At 54.9% G+C, this 18,050-nt stretch overlaps 1 protein-coding gene across 12 annotated transcripts in view; it reads right to left on the bottom strand.

Moving 5' to 3' along the window:
• PTPRU (protein tyrosine phosphatase receptor type U) overlaps positions 1 to 18,050 on the bottom strand; it is a 78,385-nt gene that overhangs the window by 57,158 nt on the left and 3,177 nt on the right. For 11 of the 12 annotated variants that reach the window (XM_072750502.1, XM_072750499.1, XM_072750509.1 and 8 more), the window contains exons 2-7: positions 5,893 to 6,024; positions 2,805 to 3,076; positions 2,187 to 2,268; positions 1,962 to 2,077; positions 1,395 to 1,569; positions 589 to 882 (exon numbers count right to left, since the gene is read on the bottom strand). In XM_072750502.1, the coding sequence (XP_072606603.1) occupies positions 589 to 882; positions 1,395 to 1,569; positions 1,962 to 2,077; positions 2,187 to 2,268; positions 2,805 to 3,076; positions 5,893 to 6,024 (1,071 nt within the window). Of the gene's footprint in view, positions 1 to 588; positions 883 to 1,394; positions 1,570 to 1,961; positions 2,078 to 2,186; positions 2,269 to 2,804; positions 3,077 to 5,892; positions 6,025 to 17,679; positions 17,741 to 18,050 lie in introns of those variants that run through there. The other variant, XM_072750501.1, reaches the window with a different exon arrangement.

Below are 18,050 nucleotides of genomic sequence, written 5' to 3' on the forward strand. Positions count from 1 at the left end.
CAGGACTGCCATAGCTTCTAACAGCTGCTTGCTTATACCCTTTTGAACAAGGAAGGGAAGACCTCAATCTCAAAAGACCCCATAAGAGATTCCAGCTGAAATTAATAACACACTTTCATTTCATGGTATTTAGTTGTTCATCTAGATGATATTAGAATTGATATAAGAATTGATGATCTTAGAATTAAGAACACAAATTCTGGAGCCAGCCAGTCAAGGACTCCACTGCCAGCTCTGCTACTTACTAGCTATGTGACCTTGTGCCAGTCACTTAACATCTGTGCACCTCAAACACCTCGTCTGTAGAATGGGTATGACAGGGTACCTAGATCATAGTGTTTTAAGCCAATGTGTGTGTGTGTATGTACTTATACACATGTGTAAGTATCTGGCACAAGGTAATAGCTATCATTATTACCTTTACCATAACAAGGATGGGGGCGGGGAGATCAGACGTTATAGAAAGCTCAAGAGGCACAGGTGCAGGCCAGATTACCTCTTGTAATGTGCTCCCTTGGTTCATCCCTGGGTAGCCCTGAGTCCACACCCAGGTGTCCCCAGGATGGAGGTGGGCCAGGAGATACCCACCTGCGCATTTGGTGCGGCTGATGAGGGGTGGCCCCGGGCGGCCGGTGCCGCCCTCACCGGGGCGCGTGAGCAGTACGCTGATCTCGTACTCGGTGTCGGGGTCAAGGTGCCACAGCTTGTAGGTCTGCAGGCTGACGGCGTGCACCTCGGCCCACGGGCCGCGGGACATGCGATACTCAATCTCCTTGCGCACGATCGGCCCGTCGCCAATGATGGAGTTGGTGTTGAGCTGGATGATGAGGTAGGTGGGCCCCGCGCGGAGCAGCTGCGGGGGGGCAATGGGTGTGGGGGGCTCTGCGAGGACGTGAGGGAGAGGGGAACCCAAAGGTGCGCTGTGAGACCCTGCCCCCAACCCCGGCCCGCAGCCCGTCCAAATCCCCAGCAGCCCTCCCTGTCCTCCCAGGACCCTGAGGAAACCCCCAGACCCCCAACTAGGCTTTCTTGCCCGCGCCCACTAAATCCCCAGGCCCGAGGGGGCACCCGCTCCAAAGGCTGATCCCACACTCACCCTAAGCCTACACCCTGCCCCAGTTCTGGCGTTGAGGGGTGGCCCCGTGCGGGTGGGGTCAACCCCGGGGCGCCACAGCCAGACCCCACCCTGCGTGGCTCACACCCCAACAGGGTCTCCCCGCCCCCCATCAGACCGGCTCCCGAGGGACAAACTGCCCCTTCCGCAGGCCCCGCCCCAGTCACGCCCTGCCGGCCCCACCTTCCCGCGGGCCCCGCCCCTCGGAGGGTGCAGCCCCAGCACCCACCCCCAGCCCCACCCCACCCCCCACCCAGCTACGCGAGCGTGAGTGGCTGACCCTTGACGATGAGCTCCGCGAAGTTGGAGACGCCCGCGCCTCGCGGGGCCTGGGACACGCAGCGGTACAGGTCCTGCTCCGAGCGGCTCACGGAGGCAAGCAGGAAGGTAGCCAGGAAGCGCCGGTGGCTGATGTGCCGCACGCCCGCGGCGGGCACCAGCGTCCCGCTCTGCCGCTGCGCAGGGGTAAAGGGCACAGGGTCAGGAGTGCCGGGGAGGAACGGTCCCCATCTCGCTCTGACCCGGGCGAGGGGAGTACTGGATGTCCTGGCCCCATTTAGCAGACCCTAGTACTCCTGGTACTAGCTCTCCGCCGCAGGAAGGTGTGGATAAGAAGGTGATTAAGGGAATGTGGTCTCTGCCTCTGATGGAGAGTGGTCTGGGGAGCCACCCTCTGCCCTGAGGGTAACAAGAGCACCCAAGAGAGCAGAGCAGAGCCTGGGTGAGGGCAGGGATGCCTGAGTATGAATGCTGGAAAATGCAGGAACAACCCGGCACCCTGTAAGGAACCCAAGTCCCAGAAGAAATCCCCCCTCCCACCTTGATAAGGTCCCCACCACCCCCTCACCTGCAGGAGAAAGCGCTCAGCCTCTGCTGCTCTGCCCGCTGCCATGCACTGGAAGGAGGCATTCTGGCCAGCATTGACCTCCACATCGCCCAGGCGGGAGAAATGCGGGGCCTTCGCTGCGGGAATAGAGCCTCTGTGTGAGCTGGGCCTGGGCCCCACCCCCGACAAGGTAGGAGCCACGGCCACCGCACCCCTCACCCTGCACCCCCGTGGGCTGGGACTCACCGCAGGGGTAGCTGAGAAGCAGGACGTCATCTAGGCCCATGTAGCCCCTGCGGTCTGGGGAGATGAGGGCCTCAAACAGCACCTGGGGGAGGCGGGAGGGTCCCTGTCATATCCCTCCAGCCCTACCTGGGGAGGTGCCCACAAGGGACCCCTTTTAGCTCTGCTCCAGTCCAGGCTCCTCAACCAGCAGAGGTCAGCCCCACTCACAATGACCTTCCTTACCAAGCCTGCTAGTTGAGGGGGTGTGGGGTGCCAGCAGCCAGAGCTAACAAGGTCAAGGCCAGGGAGGTTCCATCCCAGTTCTGGATAGTTACCTTCAAACAGGAAAACTTCCCAGCCAGACAGGGTCTCCAGGTCAGCACTGTTCCAACTCACCCTTGACTCCGGCAACAGACTATTTGTATTGACAGTGATCTCTGACGCTGAATCTGGACCACAGCAGCACTGAATAAGCTGAGGCTGACCACAGACCGACCCCTGACCTTGACCACATACTGACTCCTGATGCTGACCACAGACTAGTTCCAACCTTGGTTACCTGCTTACTCTGCCCTCAGGCTGATACCTCTCTACCCTCACCCCTGAGTGCAGGCTGACCACAGACCAAACTCAGCCTACCTGATATTCATTGGGCCAGAAGGTGCTGACGGCCAGCTCAGCCTGGTGCCACTGACGGCCATGTGATCCAGTCATATTCCAGACAGCACTGCCCAGGGGACCCCCGTTGACACGCACATAGATGCCCAAGGTGCCCGGGCTGTGCCCATCCCGGCTGTACAGGAAGTAGCTGAACTGCACACAGTGGGTATCATTCTCACTCAGGCTCTGGAAGATTACATGGGCCCGCTGGCCTGGAGTGTGCTGGGAAGCATTGACCATCAAGTAGGAGCCTAGAAAAAGAAGGAGGAGGAGGCAGGAGCTGAGGAGGCTTGGGGAGGACCAAGGTCAGGTGGGCAGAGGAGGGGGGTGGGCAGAAAAAAGGGACTCCAGGCATTTGGACCCACTGGGAGTTAAGAATTCTGAGTCCTGGTCCCCAACTCTGACTGTGTTGAGTCCCTTCACCTCCCTGCATGAGAATCGGAGAAGCAAAACACACACAAGTGACTCTCAAAACCCTTTATGGCCTCTCACCACCTATGATCACAGTCCAAGCTCATGCTGGCCCACAACGTCCCCCATGTTCTGAGCTGCCCATGGAGGCAGGGACTAACTAGGTCATTCATCTTGGAGTCAAGATTCTGTCACAGGACCGGCCCTCAAAGGCTACCTTTTTTTAAACCCTCCCTCCCCATCTCTCCACAGGCTTCTCTCCTGGCCCTTGGATCACTCATCACGTGTGTATCTCTCTCCCCGCCAGCCTGTGATGCCTCAGGGGCTCCACTGTGTCCCCAACACAGGTCTGAACCCAAGCTGAATGAGCATGTAGAACAGAGATTGAATGAAAGGACTCTAACTTCCCTTCCAGCCCCTGCCCTGGGTCTAAATGCATGGAATACAATCCTCTTGATTTCCAACCGGGGAAAAGGCAGCCCTCTCCTTCCTCAAATCTGGGATGTACACAGGCAGGGGAGTAGAGGGGGGCTGGCAGGGTGAGAATGGGCCAGACTCCTCAGGACCTGGCTGGGGGATTATGGCTTCCCTTTTGTGGGGAGAAGGCCCCAGCAGCTGCCAAGAGGGTGCCCACAGCCACCCAGCTCTGCCTCCTCCTGGGCCTGGCTACCAGCCAACACAAGCTCATTCAGATCCCAAACCACGCCGCTCCCTGCTCTGGGAGGGCTCCCCGGGGACTCCACTGGAGGAGATCTCATTCATCTCTGTGAGCCAGAGGCCTGTGAAGGCGGCTTGTGGATCAGTCCTAGCAGGGTAGTGAACAGAACTCCCAAGTCCCCATATCCACCCAGAAAGGGGCACATCCTGGCCCCCCAGTGGTGCCTCTCATCCCATTTCTCCATCCTCCTGGCTCCTCTCCCTGTGAGCAGCTGCGTGTGTCTCTCCCCCTTTCAATCTGACACTGTTCTTGCCTCTTCCTCTGGCTTCCTCTGCCCACCCCCTAGTCTTTTTCCCTAGTTGTCCTCCCCCTGCATCCATCTCCTTCTCTTCATTTCCTCCCTTCGTTCCTGTGGCTCTTCCTTCTCCTCTCTGTGTCTGAATCGCCCTCCTTCCTTCTCCCTCCACCCCCCAACTCTCTTCCCTAGGATATGCAGACCAAGAGGGCAGAGGCCCACACTAAATACTCAATCTCTCTTTCCCCTGTCTCACTTGTTATGTCTCTGCAGGTGTGACAGAGAGAGACAGAGCCCACCCAGGGTCCCTGCCACAGGGGGGCACCTCAACAGACCACAATCACAAGGTCAGACTTTGCTCTCCACTAACAGAGAGGTCAAACAAGGAGCTGAGAGCTGTTTGTGCGAAGGCAGAGAGGAATGCCCCAGGGAGGGCACCCTGTGAGCAAAAGCACAGAAGGGGGAGGCAGGGAGGCCTCCAGGGGACAAGGTGAGAGGTGAGCGGTAGGAGATGAGCCTAAAGACTGCCCGTGCCAGGCAGTGCAGGATCCCTCTGGCGGCTTCAAGTTCTGGCCTTACCACTGAGAACTTTTGCTGCCCCTCCCCGAATTCTTGACAGCAGGTACAACTGCAGCCATGCTGTGAGCTGAGTAGCAAAGGTCCTGGGCCACTATGACAGGGCAAAGGGGAGGAGGCCCTTAAGCTGTCTACTTCTGGGGTTCCCTCAGCACACCCATTTGTTCTCACACTATGCTGTCTTCCAACTCAAGCTTTATCAGTAATAGGGTTGATAATTTGGCCTCCATATCTCTTATCCTTTTCTGAATGCCCAGCAGATTCTGTACCCAATAAAGTGAGTGCTGGTAATTGGGCCCCCTCAAATACTTCCAACAATAGCAACTAAACATTCACTGAACCCCTACATTCCACTCCCATGTTATGCAGCTTGTAGACATTATCTAATAACCCTATGAAATGGATTATTATGCTCTTCACTTTTTAGTTAAGACAATGGAAGCTCAGAGAAGTTAAGTGACTTGCCCAAAGTCACACAACTGATAAAGCAATGAGGCCAGAATTTGAAGTCCAGTCTTCACGACTCTGGGACCAGTACAGTAGGGGCCATCATCAGAGTAGAAGGCCAGTACTACAATGCATGTAATTAGACTGACTCCCACTCCAGTGCCCATGATGTCATAAGTGCTTCATCCTGAAACAGGGCAGAGCAAGGTAGAAATTGGGAAGGATCTGGGACTTCCAGGAAGAAGGGAACTTCAGAGGAAGGTTATAAACACATCCAGCCCCCAGTGTTACCACTCCATCAGGATCTTCAAGTCCTGGGAGATAAGGAAGCAGAGGCTCTAAGGGAGAAGAAGAGAGCCTCCCTGAAGGTGGACTTAGGAAGACCTGATGGGAATAGGGTGGACTCCAAACTAAGCTGTAGAGGGAATAATGGGAAGTGGGTCTTAACAGCTTTCAGTGTCTTTGATTGCTTGAACCTGCACCCATTTTACAGGTCAAACTACCTAATATATACAATTGGACAGTCTCCACAGAGCCCCACATTCATAGTATCATGTATGTCACTACAGATGCAAAAGCAGAGGTGACCCAGAGAGGTTAAAGAACATGCCCAAGGTCACACAGCAGGTGGCTATAACTGGAAGGAGATAAAGAGGAATGGTGGTAGAGAGTAGGCTCACCATGGGGCAGGTCCGCCGGAGACCGGGTACCAGGGTGGATGTGCACTTGCTCCCACTGGAAGTCGTCATACTGGGCTTGGCTGTACTCGCAGGGCACTGCTGGGTCACTCACCTCCTCGAAGGTACAGCCGGCTGTGAGGGCAGGCATGGTTAGCTCCTGCTAGGGCAGGGTCGCTGACCAGCAGGGCTCCTGGGGCTCCCCTCCAGGAGCCCCTGCCCTCTCCCATGCAGGCCCACCCCCTTTCCCTCCCTCTCCCAGGCCACCCCCCCTCCACTGCTCCCTCCCTCCAACAAAACTCTCCCTCCTCCAGCCCATTCCCTCTATTTACTGTCTCCACCCAATACCAATACCTCCCCACACCACCCACTGCCCCCCAGGACCCCACACTGCTCAACCACCCAACCAAAGACCCTCCCCCAGAAAAACTAGTTAGCATTATCATCAGAGCCTCACAACTTGTGAGATCAGGTCTAGAATTATCCTCATTTTCCAGATGAGGAGACCACAGCTAGTCAGGGACACAGGTGGGACTTGAACAGAGATCTCCTGTGTCCCACCATGTGCCTCTCCATCTTCACATAAAGGACAGATGTGGGCCCCATGAATGCACTAAGCCAGCCCTGATGGTCTCTTCTTAATAAAAACAGAGGCCACTGATCATTTCAGGCTCACCACATGCCCGCACAGCACCAGCTACCCACTCTCTCCGCATGGCATCTCATTTAGGCCTCATCGCCTGAGGCAGAGACCCCTATTATTCCTGCTTGACAGGTAAGCTTAGAAAACTCACTTATCACCCAGTCACCCAAATCAGGTCTCTCCCTGCTGGCATGTGACACACAAAAGCATCGGGGGCCCAGGAAAATGCCTGGCCAAATGGTGAGGAAGCAGGTCAATGTCAGGCCAGGCCCTGTGTGGGGCACCTACCAGCCACGGGTACTTCTCCCCACCTGATAGATGACGTGACTGAGGCCCCAGGGGATGCAGGGCCCCATGCACAGTATAACGTGGTGGCTATGTGAGTGGGCTTGAGTATTAAGACAGACTTGAGATCCGTAAGGCAAGTCACTTCTCCATTCTGAGCCTCGGTTTCCACCTCTGCATATGGGGTTGCTGGGGATACAGCACGGGGTCCACCTATCACCAGGCCCAGGGTGCGCACAAGCTCTCAGGAAATGGTGGCCCTTCACAGGCACTGCTGGAGTCCACAGAAGCTGGACTTGAACCTACATCAGCCGGATACCAGAGCCCAGATTTCCTTCACTATGAGAAACAGCACAGCCAAGCTGCTTCCCAGGCTCAAGAAGAGGAAGGAAGAGAATTAAAGAAGGAAGAGAAACTGGGGGCCGAGGGCCATGTGCCAGGCACCACAGCGGGCATGTGCCTGGTGGCAGGGACTCCACTTTCAGGGGCACTCTGCTGTTTCACCTGCCACAGGGACCTCTCTAGGTTGCCAGGCAGATCATGTGAAGTAGCACAGGGAGACATGCCCAGCAGAGCCAGGCACACACGTGCTCGCCACTGTCGGGGGGTCTCTTGTTCCTCTTCTCGCTTCCCATCAGAGTATAAAACAATGAGATGTGGGCATGAGGCTGGCACCGAGTGGATGCAGTGAAATAACAGAAGCCTCTCTCTACAGCTGGAGCAGAACCTTGGCTGCGCACTTTGCCTCTTTGTGTGAAAGGCCCTGGTCAGCATCATGCCCTGTGGCCTGTGGGAGGGAAATTTTAACCCAGCCTGTGCTGGGAAAGCCTCAACTCTCCCTCTAGAAAATGACCCACAGCACAGAGGGAGGCTGTGGCCAGTAGGGATGGTCAGGGAGGGCTTCCTGAAAGAGGGGGACAACTGACTTCATTCAGCTGAATGCAGTCAGCAACTGAGCTAACTGCAGTCTGCTCCCAAGGTTCTTAGCCAAGGCCTCCCTAAGGCAGAGGGATTGCCAAAAAGGGAAGCCCAGGATCTAGAGCCTGGATGGGGCTCAGGCCCTTCCAGTTCCTTTACAAGGCAGGTTCAAGCACAAGGCAGCTGCTCAAGGATGTCTCCTCCATGGCCCTGGGGCAAGTCTGGGAGTGTCAACTCTATGGCTTCCCCCCATCCATCCTGAGCCAGGCCACAGGAGCTAACAGGACCCCCAGACAGACTGACCTGAGCCAGAGTGACCCCCAGCTGATTATCCCTGGCCAACAGCGGCCCCAACATCATCCAGACCATCTGAAGGATGGTCAATCAGAAGGACCACCAGATTGCCTGACTAACCCCTGGCCAGAGTATCCCCTGACCTCTGCCAAATGACTCCTACAACTGACCTCAGCCAGGGTAACCTCCCCTGGCTGACCTTCCCCCTCCCTAGTGTCACCTGAGGCAGAATGATTCCCTCTCCCTGGTCCATGTGCACCTCCAGCTCTGTGCCTCTGGGCCAGGCCCAATTCCAACCACAACCCTTAGGGGATGACATCTCCTCAAAGAGAGCCCCATCCTCACCGTCTACCCAGCTCACCCTGGAATGGGAACAATCAGGCCTCCTAGGTCTTGAGGAAAACTGTATCACCTCCAGTCTGGGTGGCTCAGGAACCACAGCCCTGTCCCAGCTCCTGCTAGAGACCCAGCTCCTATCAGAGGCCACCACCCACCCAGGGCCTGGAGAAAGGGGGGTGGATAGGAATTAGACCAGACTTTGGATTCAGAGCAAGAATGTTGACTCCTTCAACACAGACTTGGGCCACAGACACACACATACACGTCAGCACCACCGTGAGAGAGCTGTCACTAACCATCATGTCCACCTATCCCCATGAAACTCCACAGTAATCCCTAAGGTAGGTACTATTATTCTTCCTGTTTTGCAGATGGAAACTGAGACACGGAGAGAGGAGGTGGCTTGCCCAAGGCCACATTCTAAGTCCCAGAAGCTGGGATTTAAGCCATCTATCTTTATTCAGGGAGACTAGGTCCAAACAAAATAAGGCTCTGGTGTTCTGCTGGCCACATGTTGTTAATTCAGTTCCACTCAGGAAATGTGTTCACTGAAAGTACAAAGCAGGTCCCAAGCTGACACTATTAGAGGCACAAGGATGATTTAGATTCAACCCTGCCCACAGGGACCTCCCAGTCTGAGTGGGGGTGATGGAATAAGGCAAAGCAGAGAAGGGTCAAGGCCACAAGAGGGGGTCCAGGAAAAAGACTTTCCTGGAGGTGGGTGCATCTGAGCAAAGCCTGGAGGGCTGGATCTCATTCTGGCCAGTAGAGATAAACAGAAAGGTCTGTGAGGCAAAGGGCCCAGCAGAAGCTAATGAGGGCAGGGAGTGAACACACAGTCCAGAGCATAGAGAGGAGCGAGGAGTGACCAAAGCACTGGGTGGGAGGCTGGAGACAGGAAGGCCGAGGCCAGACCACAGAAGGAGGGTCTTAAGTGTCTGGGTGAGAAGTCTGACTTCATTTGGAATGGGGAAGCCAGAGTAGGGTTCAGATGAGACAGTGTTACATCCTCCAGGCCAGGAGGAGGGCAGGCGGGTTCTCCAGGGGGTAGGAGCTTGGTGAGAGCTTGGTGGGACAAACCACCATGGGGTCCACAGTCTGATGTCAGGAACTGCTGAGGAAAGGAGCCTCAGGTCCCCTCCTAGATGCAAACGGCACACACTCTAGTCACACCCAGAGAGAGATGCATAACACGCACACACACACAGCCCCACACTCCCTTCCCCCAGCCTAGTCCAAGCCTCAGGAACACTGCTCAGCCCGCCTGGGGCCAGGGAGAAAACCAGACCCCGCCAGGGGTACCCCACCTCTGCCCCGGCCTCCCAGAGAGGGTGGGCTGGATCAACCCAGGACCCCCACCGGTTCCCCCAGCCTCAGCTCAAACTGGCCCAGCTACATTCCTCAGCTAATCTCCCCAATCTGGCAGGCGGTTGCCTCAGCAACCGTCAGCCACAATTTGGGAAGGCAGGAGGATGGCTTATCCACATCCGGCTGGGCTGTAGATGGGGCGATGTAAGGGGCGAAGCAACCTCCGTGGGAAGAGTCAGAGTGTGGGGAGGGGGTCTCCCCCACATGAGGGTCTCCACAATTCCATGCGCATGTGTTTCCATATGTTGGTGTGTGTGTGCGTACATGACTGTGAGAGTGATAGCCTGGTACCGACTTGTGAGCACTCAGCTGAGAGGCAGGAGACCTGAATCTAACCAGCTGAGCCTCCAACTCCCTGTGTGACCTGCAGCAGGTGACTTGCCCTCTCTGAATCTCTGCTTCCCCACCTATGAAATGAGAATGGGGACCTAGGTGACTTCTAAGGCCACGTCCACCTCTAGAATTCTAGTTCCATGTATGTGAGTATGCACATGAGCAAGAATAATTTGAGGGCAGAGAGACTATGGGGCAGAGCTATGTGAGGGTGAGTATGGGTCTCCAAGTGTGGGTCCCCCAGACAGTGTGCTGTGAAGTTAGGGTGTCTAGGTGTACATTCATGTACAGAGGTATATGGGCATACTCGGTGATAAGCATGTGCCTACAGGGGAGGTGAGTATATGCAGTGGGATAGAGGCAAGTTGTGTGTGTGTGTGTGTGCATGTGTGTGTGCACATGTGTGTGTGCGTGTGCCCCCGTGTGAGCTCCAGACTTTCCTCCTCACCAGACAGGGAATGATGCCCTGTGCCAAGTGTGGCTGCCAGCCACCACCAGTATTTTCTAAAGGACCCTAGGTAAACAGAGTTTGTTTGTAATGAGATCTCTGTTCTCTTTGGTTTGTCAGTAGAGCATCCAGTTCCCAAGGGTGGCCCCAGGAGAAATAAAACTTCTCTCAACATACTGCAAGTTTAGGGGCTGGGAACATACGCAATCATAGGCATGGCCCCAACCCTGGCCCCAGGGAAACCAAATACAAACCCAATGACAGCCCTGGCCTATTTCATCATCTGAAGCCACATCTCTCTTCTAGGTAGCCCAGCTCAATCAACCTTGGAGCCAATGGTGGCTTCATCCCTTAGATGTTCTTGCCCAACCCAGCCCTATCCTGTGTTCTCCACCCCAACTACAGCTCCATGGCAGGCCCGCCTAACCCCACTTCCTCATTTCCTAAGGTCAGAGGCTGGCTCTTATGCCTTTGAACCCCATCCCCAAGTGCTCGTATAGTAGATGCCCAACAATGGCAAGACTCATCAACCCCATGATCCTAACCAGTCTGACCCCAACCAACCCCCACCCAGGCTCAAGCACCATGACTCTAACCCGGAGACCTGGCCCGGCCCATTTCACTGCTTTACTTGCCCAGACCAATACATCCAGACCTCAGCCCAGGTTCCCTGGAGCTGTTCTCCAGAGCCCTGAATAACTGATGCGCACTCAATTGAGGGCAGGGGTGACCACCTTCTAATCACCCAGAATTCAGCATGGCTGAAGCCAGGAAGATCACTCAGGACAACAGAGAGATAAAGCTGAGTTCATACCCCCTCCAGGAGCCAACACAGGACCCAGCAATGCCAACATACTTCCACCTCCACTGAGGATAGAAGGAAGCCAACTCTAACAGGAGAAACTCAGGCCAGACCCACACACCATCTCCTTGATCACCATGAAAATCCCAAGCTTAACGGTAGTGCTGCCATATTGGTGGTATAAGGTGAAGGCCCTGGGCAGCGCCCAACTCCAGACAGAGGCAAAGGGCTGAATGGGGAGCTGCAGTGTACAGAGGTACAGTGGGCAAAGAGTACACAGACACCCTGTATCATATAAAGCCACAGTGCAGCAGAGCAGAGAGGCAGAGGGCCGTGCACAAACCCACACAGTGTGAAAATCTGTACTTTATTAGAGTCCATGGAGACGGGGCTATGAGGTGCCGCGGCATGGTTTGCTGAGAGCACAGTGAAGCAGCTCTACGCTACATGGAGGCAGATGCAATTATACACCACAGGGTGAGCAGAGCACACGGTGTGCACAGACCCCAGTACAGACACCTGGTGCAGAATGGCAGTGCTATTCTGGCCGGGGCCATGACGCAGTGCTGAGGTGTCACATCCACTCTGGGCATGACTCTGAGCTGCACAGAGGCACAGCACACCAGGGCGGCACATCCAGTAGTGCACTGGACCAGGACTACGGGGACAGGTGTACAGAGGAGTGCCAAGGTGCTATGTTCAAGCACTCCTGGTTCTTCGCCCTCTCCAGACCCTAGCGCAGAACCAGGTACACAGTTGGTGCTCGGTGCTCCATGACTTCTCACTGAAAGGATGTGTCCCACGTAGGCACACACAACAGTACAGAGTCACAGGGAGGAGAAGGGTGTGATGTGGTATGGATGGAACTGCTGGGTGTGGAAGCCTAGTCCAGAACACAGCTCAACAGTCCCAAGGAGCAGGACAGGTGTAGGCTCGAGGGTAGGAGTAGAAAGTGGCACCAAAATGGAGTGCAGTGAAGAGGCCACCAGGAACAGTGAAATCAGTAAAAGCCAGTAGAGCTAAAAGCCAGTAGAGCACACACAACCCAACCGGGAACATGTGCAGTGCAGACAGAGGCTCAGGGCAATAACCCTGTGCCATGCACAGACGCGCAGATGCAATGCTGGGTACCGTGCAAAGGTGCCACACACAAAACCCACGCCAGTCCAAAAGCCCAACAAGGTGGCTCCAAGCCAGCGTGAGTACACACTCCTTGTACAGTGTGCAACGTAGGGCAGGGGTGCATGCAGGACAGACACTTGAGGCAAAGATGTTGCTCAGCTGGGACCGCCAACAGAAACCTGGGGGAAAGGACACCAGCCAACTCGCCAGCAGCCATCCCAAGAAAGGCTGAGACACCAGAAGGGGCATGGCGTAGCAATGGTGCAGTGGAGTGTGACGGGGTTGGCCAGAGAGCACATATTCAGCTCCAAGCAGTAAAGCACTAGGACAGAAATGTTATGTGAGGCAAAGGTGTACTGTGTTGGTACAGTCAGTGCAAAGGTGGAATGCAAAGCAGCTGTGCCCAGACACTCAGGAAAGGCCACATACCCAGTGCAGTGCAGGCACCCACTGCAAGCATGCAGTGCAGCACAGAGATGCCATGTGATTCAAGGATGCAGTGTGGCAGTAGCATGCCATCTGTTGGCACAGCACAGTGATAGAATACTAGGAGCTGGGCAGCCCGGATGGCTCAGTGGTTTAGTGCTGCCTTCAGCCCATGGCCTGATCCTGGAGACCCGGGATCAAGTTCCACATCAGGCTCCCCGCAAGGAGCCTGCTTCTCCTCCCTCTGCCTGTCTCTGCCTCTCTCTCTCTCTGGGTCTCTTATGAATGAATAAATAAAATCTTTAAAAAAAAAAAAAAATACTAGGAGCTGGTCCCAAATCCCTGGCGAGTCCACAAGCTCAGTGCCATGTACACTGCCCAGTGAGGTAGTACAGTGTAGAACAGAAATGCTCTACAAGGCAAACATGCAGTGTGGCCACAGAAAGTCCAAAGTTGGTTCCAGGCAGTGAGGCAGTGTAGGGGCTCTACCCAGAAACCCAGGAGAGTCCATCTTCCCGCTGCAGCAGTGACATCTGGTAGAGTGATACAGCACAGATGAGAGCCGCAAAGACACAAGTGGCAGTACGAGTACGGGATGGCAGTGCAGGACAACGGGCAGATGCAGAGGTAGAGCACACAGACCCTAGGAGGGTCCATACGGCCAATGCAACTCAGAATCTCAGCATGGTCATGCAGTGCAGGTCTGAGATGCAGTGCAGTGCTGAGATGCCGTGCAGTGGCCCAGTCCTGAGGTCTAGGCCCAGGAACCCCAGAGAGGGTACGCTTGGCCGTGATGCAGTGCAGCTATGTGTAAGGCAAAGATGCGGCACACTACAAAAGTGTTGCAGGGAGCTCCCACGTGCTGTGATGCACTGGACACCAGGGACACCCAGACTCCTGGAAAACCCTGTGCCTCCAGCTCTGCCAGTCTGGGCTGGCTAATCCACCAACTGGGGACTGAGGACTCATTCCTCCACCCTGTCCTCCAAACCCCAACATTTTCCACCCCAGTGACTTTCCCAGGGCACGGGATGAAGCCGTTGCTCTCCATGGGACAGGAGGCCAGGACTGTACACATTGCCTAGGTATTTATATCTGAGCAGGGCCCCAGCATGCTGGCAGGCAAACAATGAATTCAGATTCTACTGAAAAGCTTTTGGGCAGTTAAAGCACATCCCCTGGCCCCAGCCCAGGGCAGGGCAGTGTGGGTGGGGCAGGACAGGGCAGAGACAGGGAGGGAGATCTATTGGACTAGGCCCTGGGACAGGGTGACCAAGAAGTGGGATGAACAGCAGGGAGGATGTGAGAGACAAGCCAGATCCAACCAACCTGGCTGGTCACTCCTGCCCTCCCTACCACCACCTCTGGGGCCTGGACTTCATCAGAAGCCAGAAACAAACTTTTCTGCTCACACAGGTTGCCCGCACACATGCTTAATAACTGTTGGCACCTACACAGTGCTCACTATGTGGCAGGCCCTATTCCACATATAAAATATATCCTCATGGCAACCCCATGCAGTGTGTTCTATAATCACCCCGATCTCACAGATGAGAACACTAAAGACCCAGAAAGGTCAAGTAACTTGCCCAGGTATTACACAGCTAGTAGTGATAGAGCTGGGATTAGAACCCAAAGCCCAGGCTTTTAACCACACTGTAGGTAAAACACATATTTACACACGCGCACAACCAAAGGGTGCACATGTACACACATATAAACATACACACACACACACATTCTGAGCTCACCCTCTCACCCTCATCCCTCACCCTCTCAGCTAAGACCTATCTATCCTTGTCGTCCACATAGATTTCTGACACCTCCCAGTTGTCGCCTCCTTTTTTTTTGAAGATCGAGGGAGAGTGCACATGTGTGTGACCAGGGGAGGGGAGGGAAGGAACACAGACAGAGGGAGAGACTCTAAAGCAGGCTCCACACCCAGTGCGGAGACTCATGCAGGGCTCAATCTCACGATCCTGAGATCATAACCTGAACCGAAATCAAGAATCGGACACTTAATTGATTGAGCCACCCAGGTGCCCCAAGTTGTCACCTCCTTATCCCCAAATGCCCCATGTTCTCCTGTTCTCTCCATTTGACTCCCAACCCTCTGCTGTTCCCCAACACCACCTGTCCCCTTGGTCCCAGCTGTTCCATCTCCAGATATATCTTCATCCCTAGTTATCTCCCATGCCCAGTTGTCCCCCACCCCCCAGCTGTTACTCTGCCCCCAGCTGTGATCCTGGCCATCAGATATCCCCAACCACACCCCTTCCCAATTTCCCCCATCCCAGCCCTTCCTACACAGCTTCTATACTACAAAACCTCAGGGACCCTTCTGAGTCTCTGTTCTCCACATCCCTTCTGATCCACCACTAGGTCCTGGGATCTGCACCCTGGGAATCTGCCCAAGACTTCATGAGTCTGTTGGCTGTCCACCTCAGGAGTCCTCCCCTGGCCATTCTGAAGGCAATGCCCACCCTTCCCAGAGCAAGCCAAGGGAGTATACTGGCCCCCATCTGTGATAGTCCAGCACCACCCTCCATAGCCCAGCACCACCCTCCACCCACTCCAAGCCTTCCCTGTGTACCCAGGGGTTCACATCAATGCAAACGCTGAGTGGGGACCAGCCATATACAAAGGCCTGGGGACAGGATGACAAGGACCCAGCCTAGCCTTCAGGGGACTTCCAACCAGTAGGCAAAGAAGATGGAAAACAACTCAGCAGGCTATCCTACATGCCTTATGGGAGAAACCTGAAAAAGCCATGCAGGGGGTGGGGAAGTGAGGAGTGTCCCTAGGGGAATAACAGAGCTGGACTCTGAGGCTGGGTTAGCAGGCCCCCACAAGGTAAGAAGGGCAGGAGAGGCATTTTCGTCAGAAGGCACAGCATGTGCAAAAGTAGAGGGGTGTGAAAGGGCCTGGGGGGTTCTGGGATCAGCACTGGCCCGGTGATCCCAGATCATAAGGTGACAAGGAGGAATGTGGTCAGGGGAGGAGAGGCATAAACATGAAGCAGTTCCAGAAAGTGGGGTGTGCATCATACAGGGTTTGGGTTTCATTCCTGGGTGCTGGAGAGCTTTCAGCTTGGGGCAAGCAAGTGGCAATATCCCATGTCTGCCCAATAGACATCATTCAGGTCACAGGTGCTGGAAGCACTGGGGAGTTGATGGAAGAATGGAGACCAAGGAGGGCTACTGCAAGAGTCCAGGCAAGTAATGATGGGCTGGGAGGAAGGGGACATAGATTCAACAAAACCTTCTTCCATGGCTACTGAGCGACGACGGTTCAATCAGATCACTTCCACCCCCTGAGGTGTCCAGGCCTCACACCTCTAGGACAGCACTGTCCCTAGGACTTTCTGCCCAGATACAAATGTCCACCACCTGCACCGACCAACACAATAGCCACCAGCAACACGAGATTCTTGAGGATTTGAGGTCTGGCAAGTGTGATGGAGGGGCTGGCTTTAATTTTCATGAATTTTAAGCAATTTAAATTTAATAACCACACATAAGTGGCCACCATGTTGGAAAGTGCAGGTAGGAAACATTTCCAACGTTGTGAGAAGTTCCAACGTAGGAAGTTCTATTGAAAGTCAGCTCTAGACTGACTCAGCATGGAGAAGTAGAACAATCGGGCCCTTCTCCAGAGGCTCCTGGCCTTGGGGTCTAAAGGGAGATTGGGAGACAAACCCCAGGGAAGGGGTGTCAGAAGCCAAGCTGGCAGAGGCCCTGGTACAGAGCAGCACACAGTCATCAGGACACTCCCCACCCAACACATGTACACCCTTTCCTGGAGACAGAAACACCTACCACAGGGCACCCCCCCCCCCACTCAGACTCACAAACACTCAGATACTCTAACGCATGGGTACCCTGTTGCTGGACACAGATACCCTCACACTCCTATATCCAGACACTTGGGAACCCCACACCCAGACACCCGAGTACTCAGCCCCACATGTGGACACAACACAGAGACACTCTTGTACTTGAACACCCATTAACCTAAGACTGCCAGACACCTGGATACTCCCACCTCCAGATCCAGAGACACTGGGACATCCTTAGATTGGCACACCCTGATCCTCCCACAGCCTGGCACTAGGATGCCCACACCTAGATACTGAGGTACCACCCGCCCAAACAGATCTGCACCCAAACTGCAGAAATTTGCCACTTAGGTACCAAGACACCCCAGCAGCAGTCTCCCCAGGATCCAAACAGCTGGTCACCTTCCTATCTCAAACTCAGAACTCAGATCCTACCACCACCAGATGGCTAGACACCCTGACAAGCCACACATATGTCCTGTGCCCCAGGCTACAACTATACGATCACTCACTCACACACACACACACACACACACACACACACACACCCCTCACCCCATCCTGACTGCCCAGATGGCAGGATCACACCTGCACACATCAGCCAACCTCCCACAACCCCACTTGCAGGGGGCACTACCGGGAGCGGCTCTCCTCCCCTCCCTGGAGCTCACAAACAGTCAGGACACAGGTTGTGACCCCACCTGCCTTACTCCAGGATCTAGGACAAGAGAACTGAGGCAAGGCCTGCCCTCCCTCCTCCCAGGACGCTCAGCTCAAACTGACGGTTGGGACTCCAAGCCTCCCACCACCTGCCGAGGCCTCCAGCACAAAGGCCGAGCCTGAGGGCAGGACAGGCCCTGCCAGCTGCTCGGGGGGCGGGGCTGGAGGCAGAACTGGAAGCTGGGGGGGAGGGGCTGGCAGGCAGGAGTCTGCTCCCTTCCATCTCTGCCAGGGACTCAACCTCCCCAACTCACAGCTCCCAGATGACTCTGTACGTGGCCTTTTCACACACAACACCATCCCTCGGCAGAATTTTCCAGATTCCTGGAGGGAAAACAGATTTCTTTCATCTCTTACTTTCAATGGAGTCAGTGCGCCCCCATCTGGCTTCTCCAGCTCAGAACTTGACCCACTGGACCGCATTCATTCTTTCTTGCCACATTTATTCAGCAACCAGGATTGGGTGAGGATTTCTACCTGACACTAAGCAATCAGAGGTGAACTAAATACCCAGTCTCTGTCCTCACAGAGCTCATGATCTGGAAGGGAGAAGGACCAATAAACCGTAATTACACTAATTACAATGCTATGAAAAAATTCAATCAACCCCTACTCTCCCTTCCTG

This window comes from Vulpes vulpes, chromosome 2, assembly GCF_048418805.1.
Source record: "Vulpes vulpes isolate BD-2025 chromosome 2, VulVul3, whole genome shotgun sequence".
Taxonomy (NCBI): Eukaryota; Metazoa; Chordata; class Mammalia; order Carnivora; family Canidae; genus Vulpes; species Vulpes vulpes.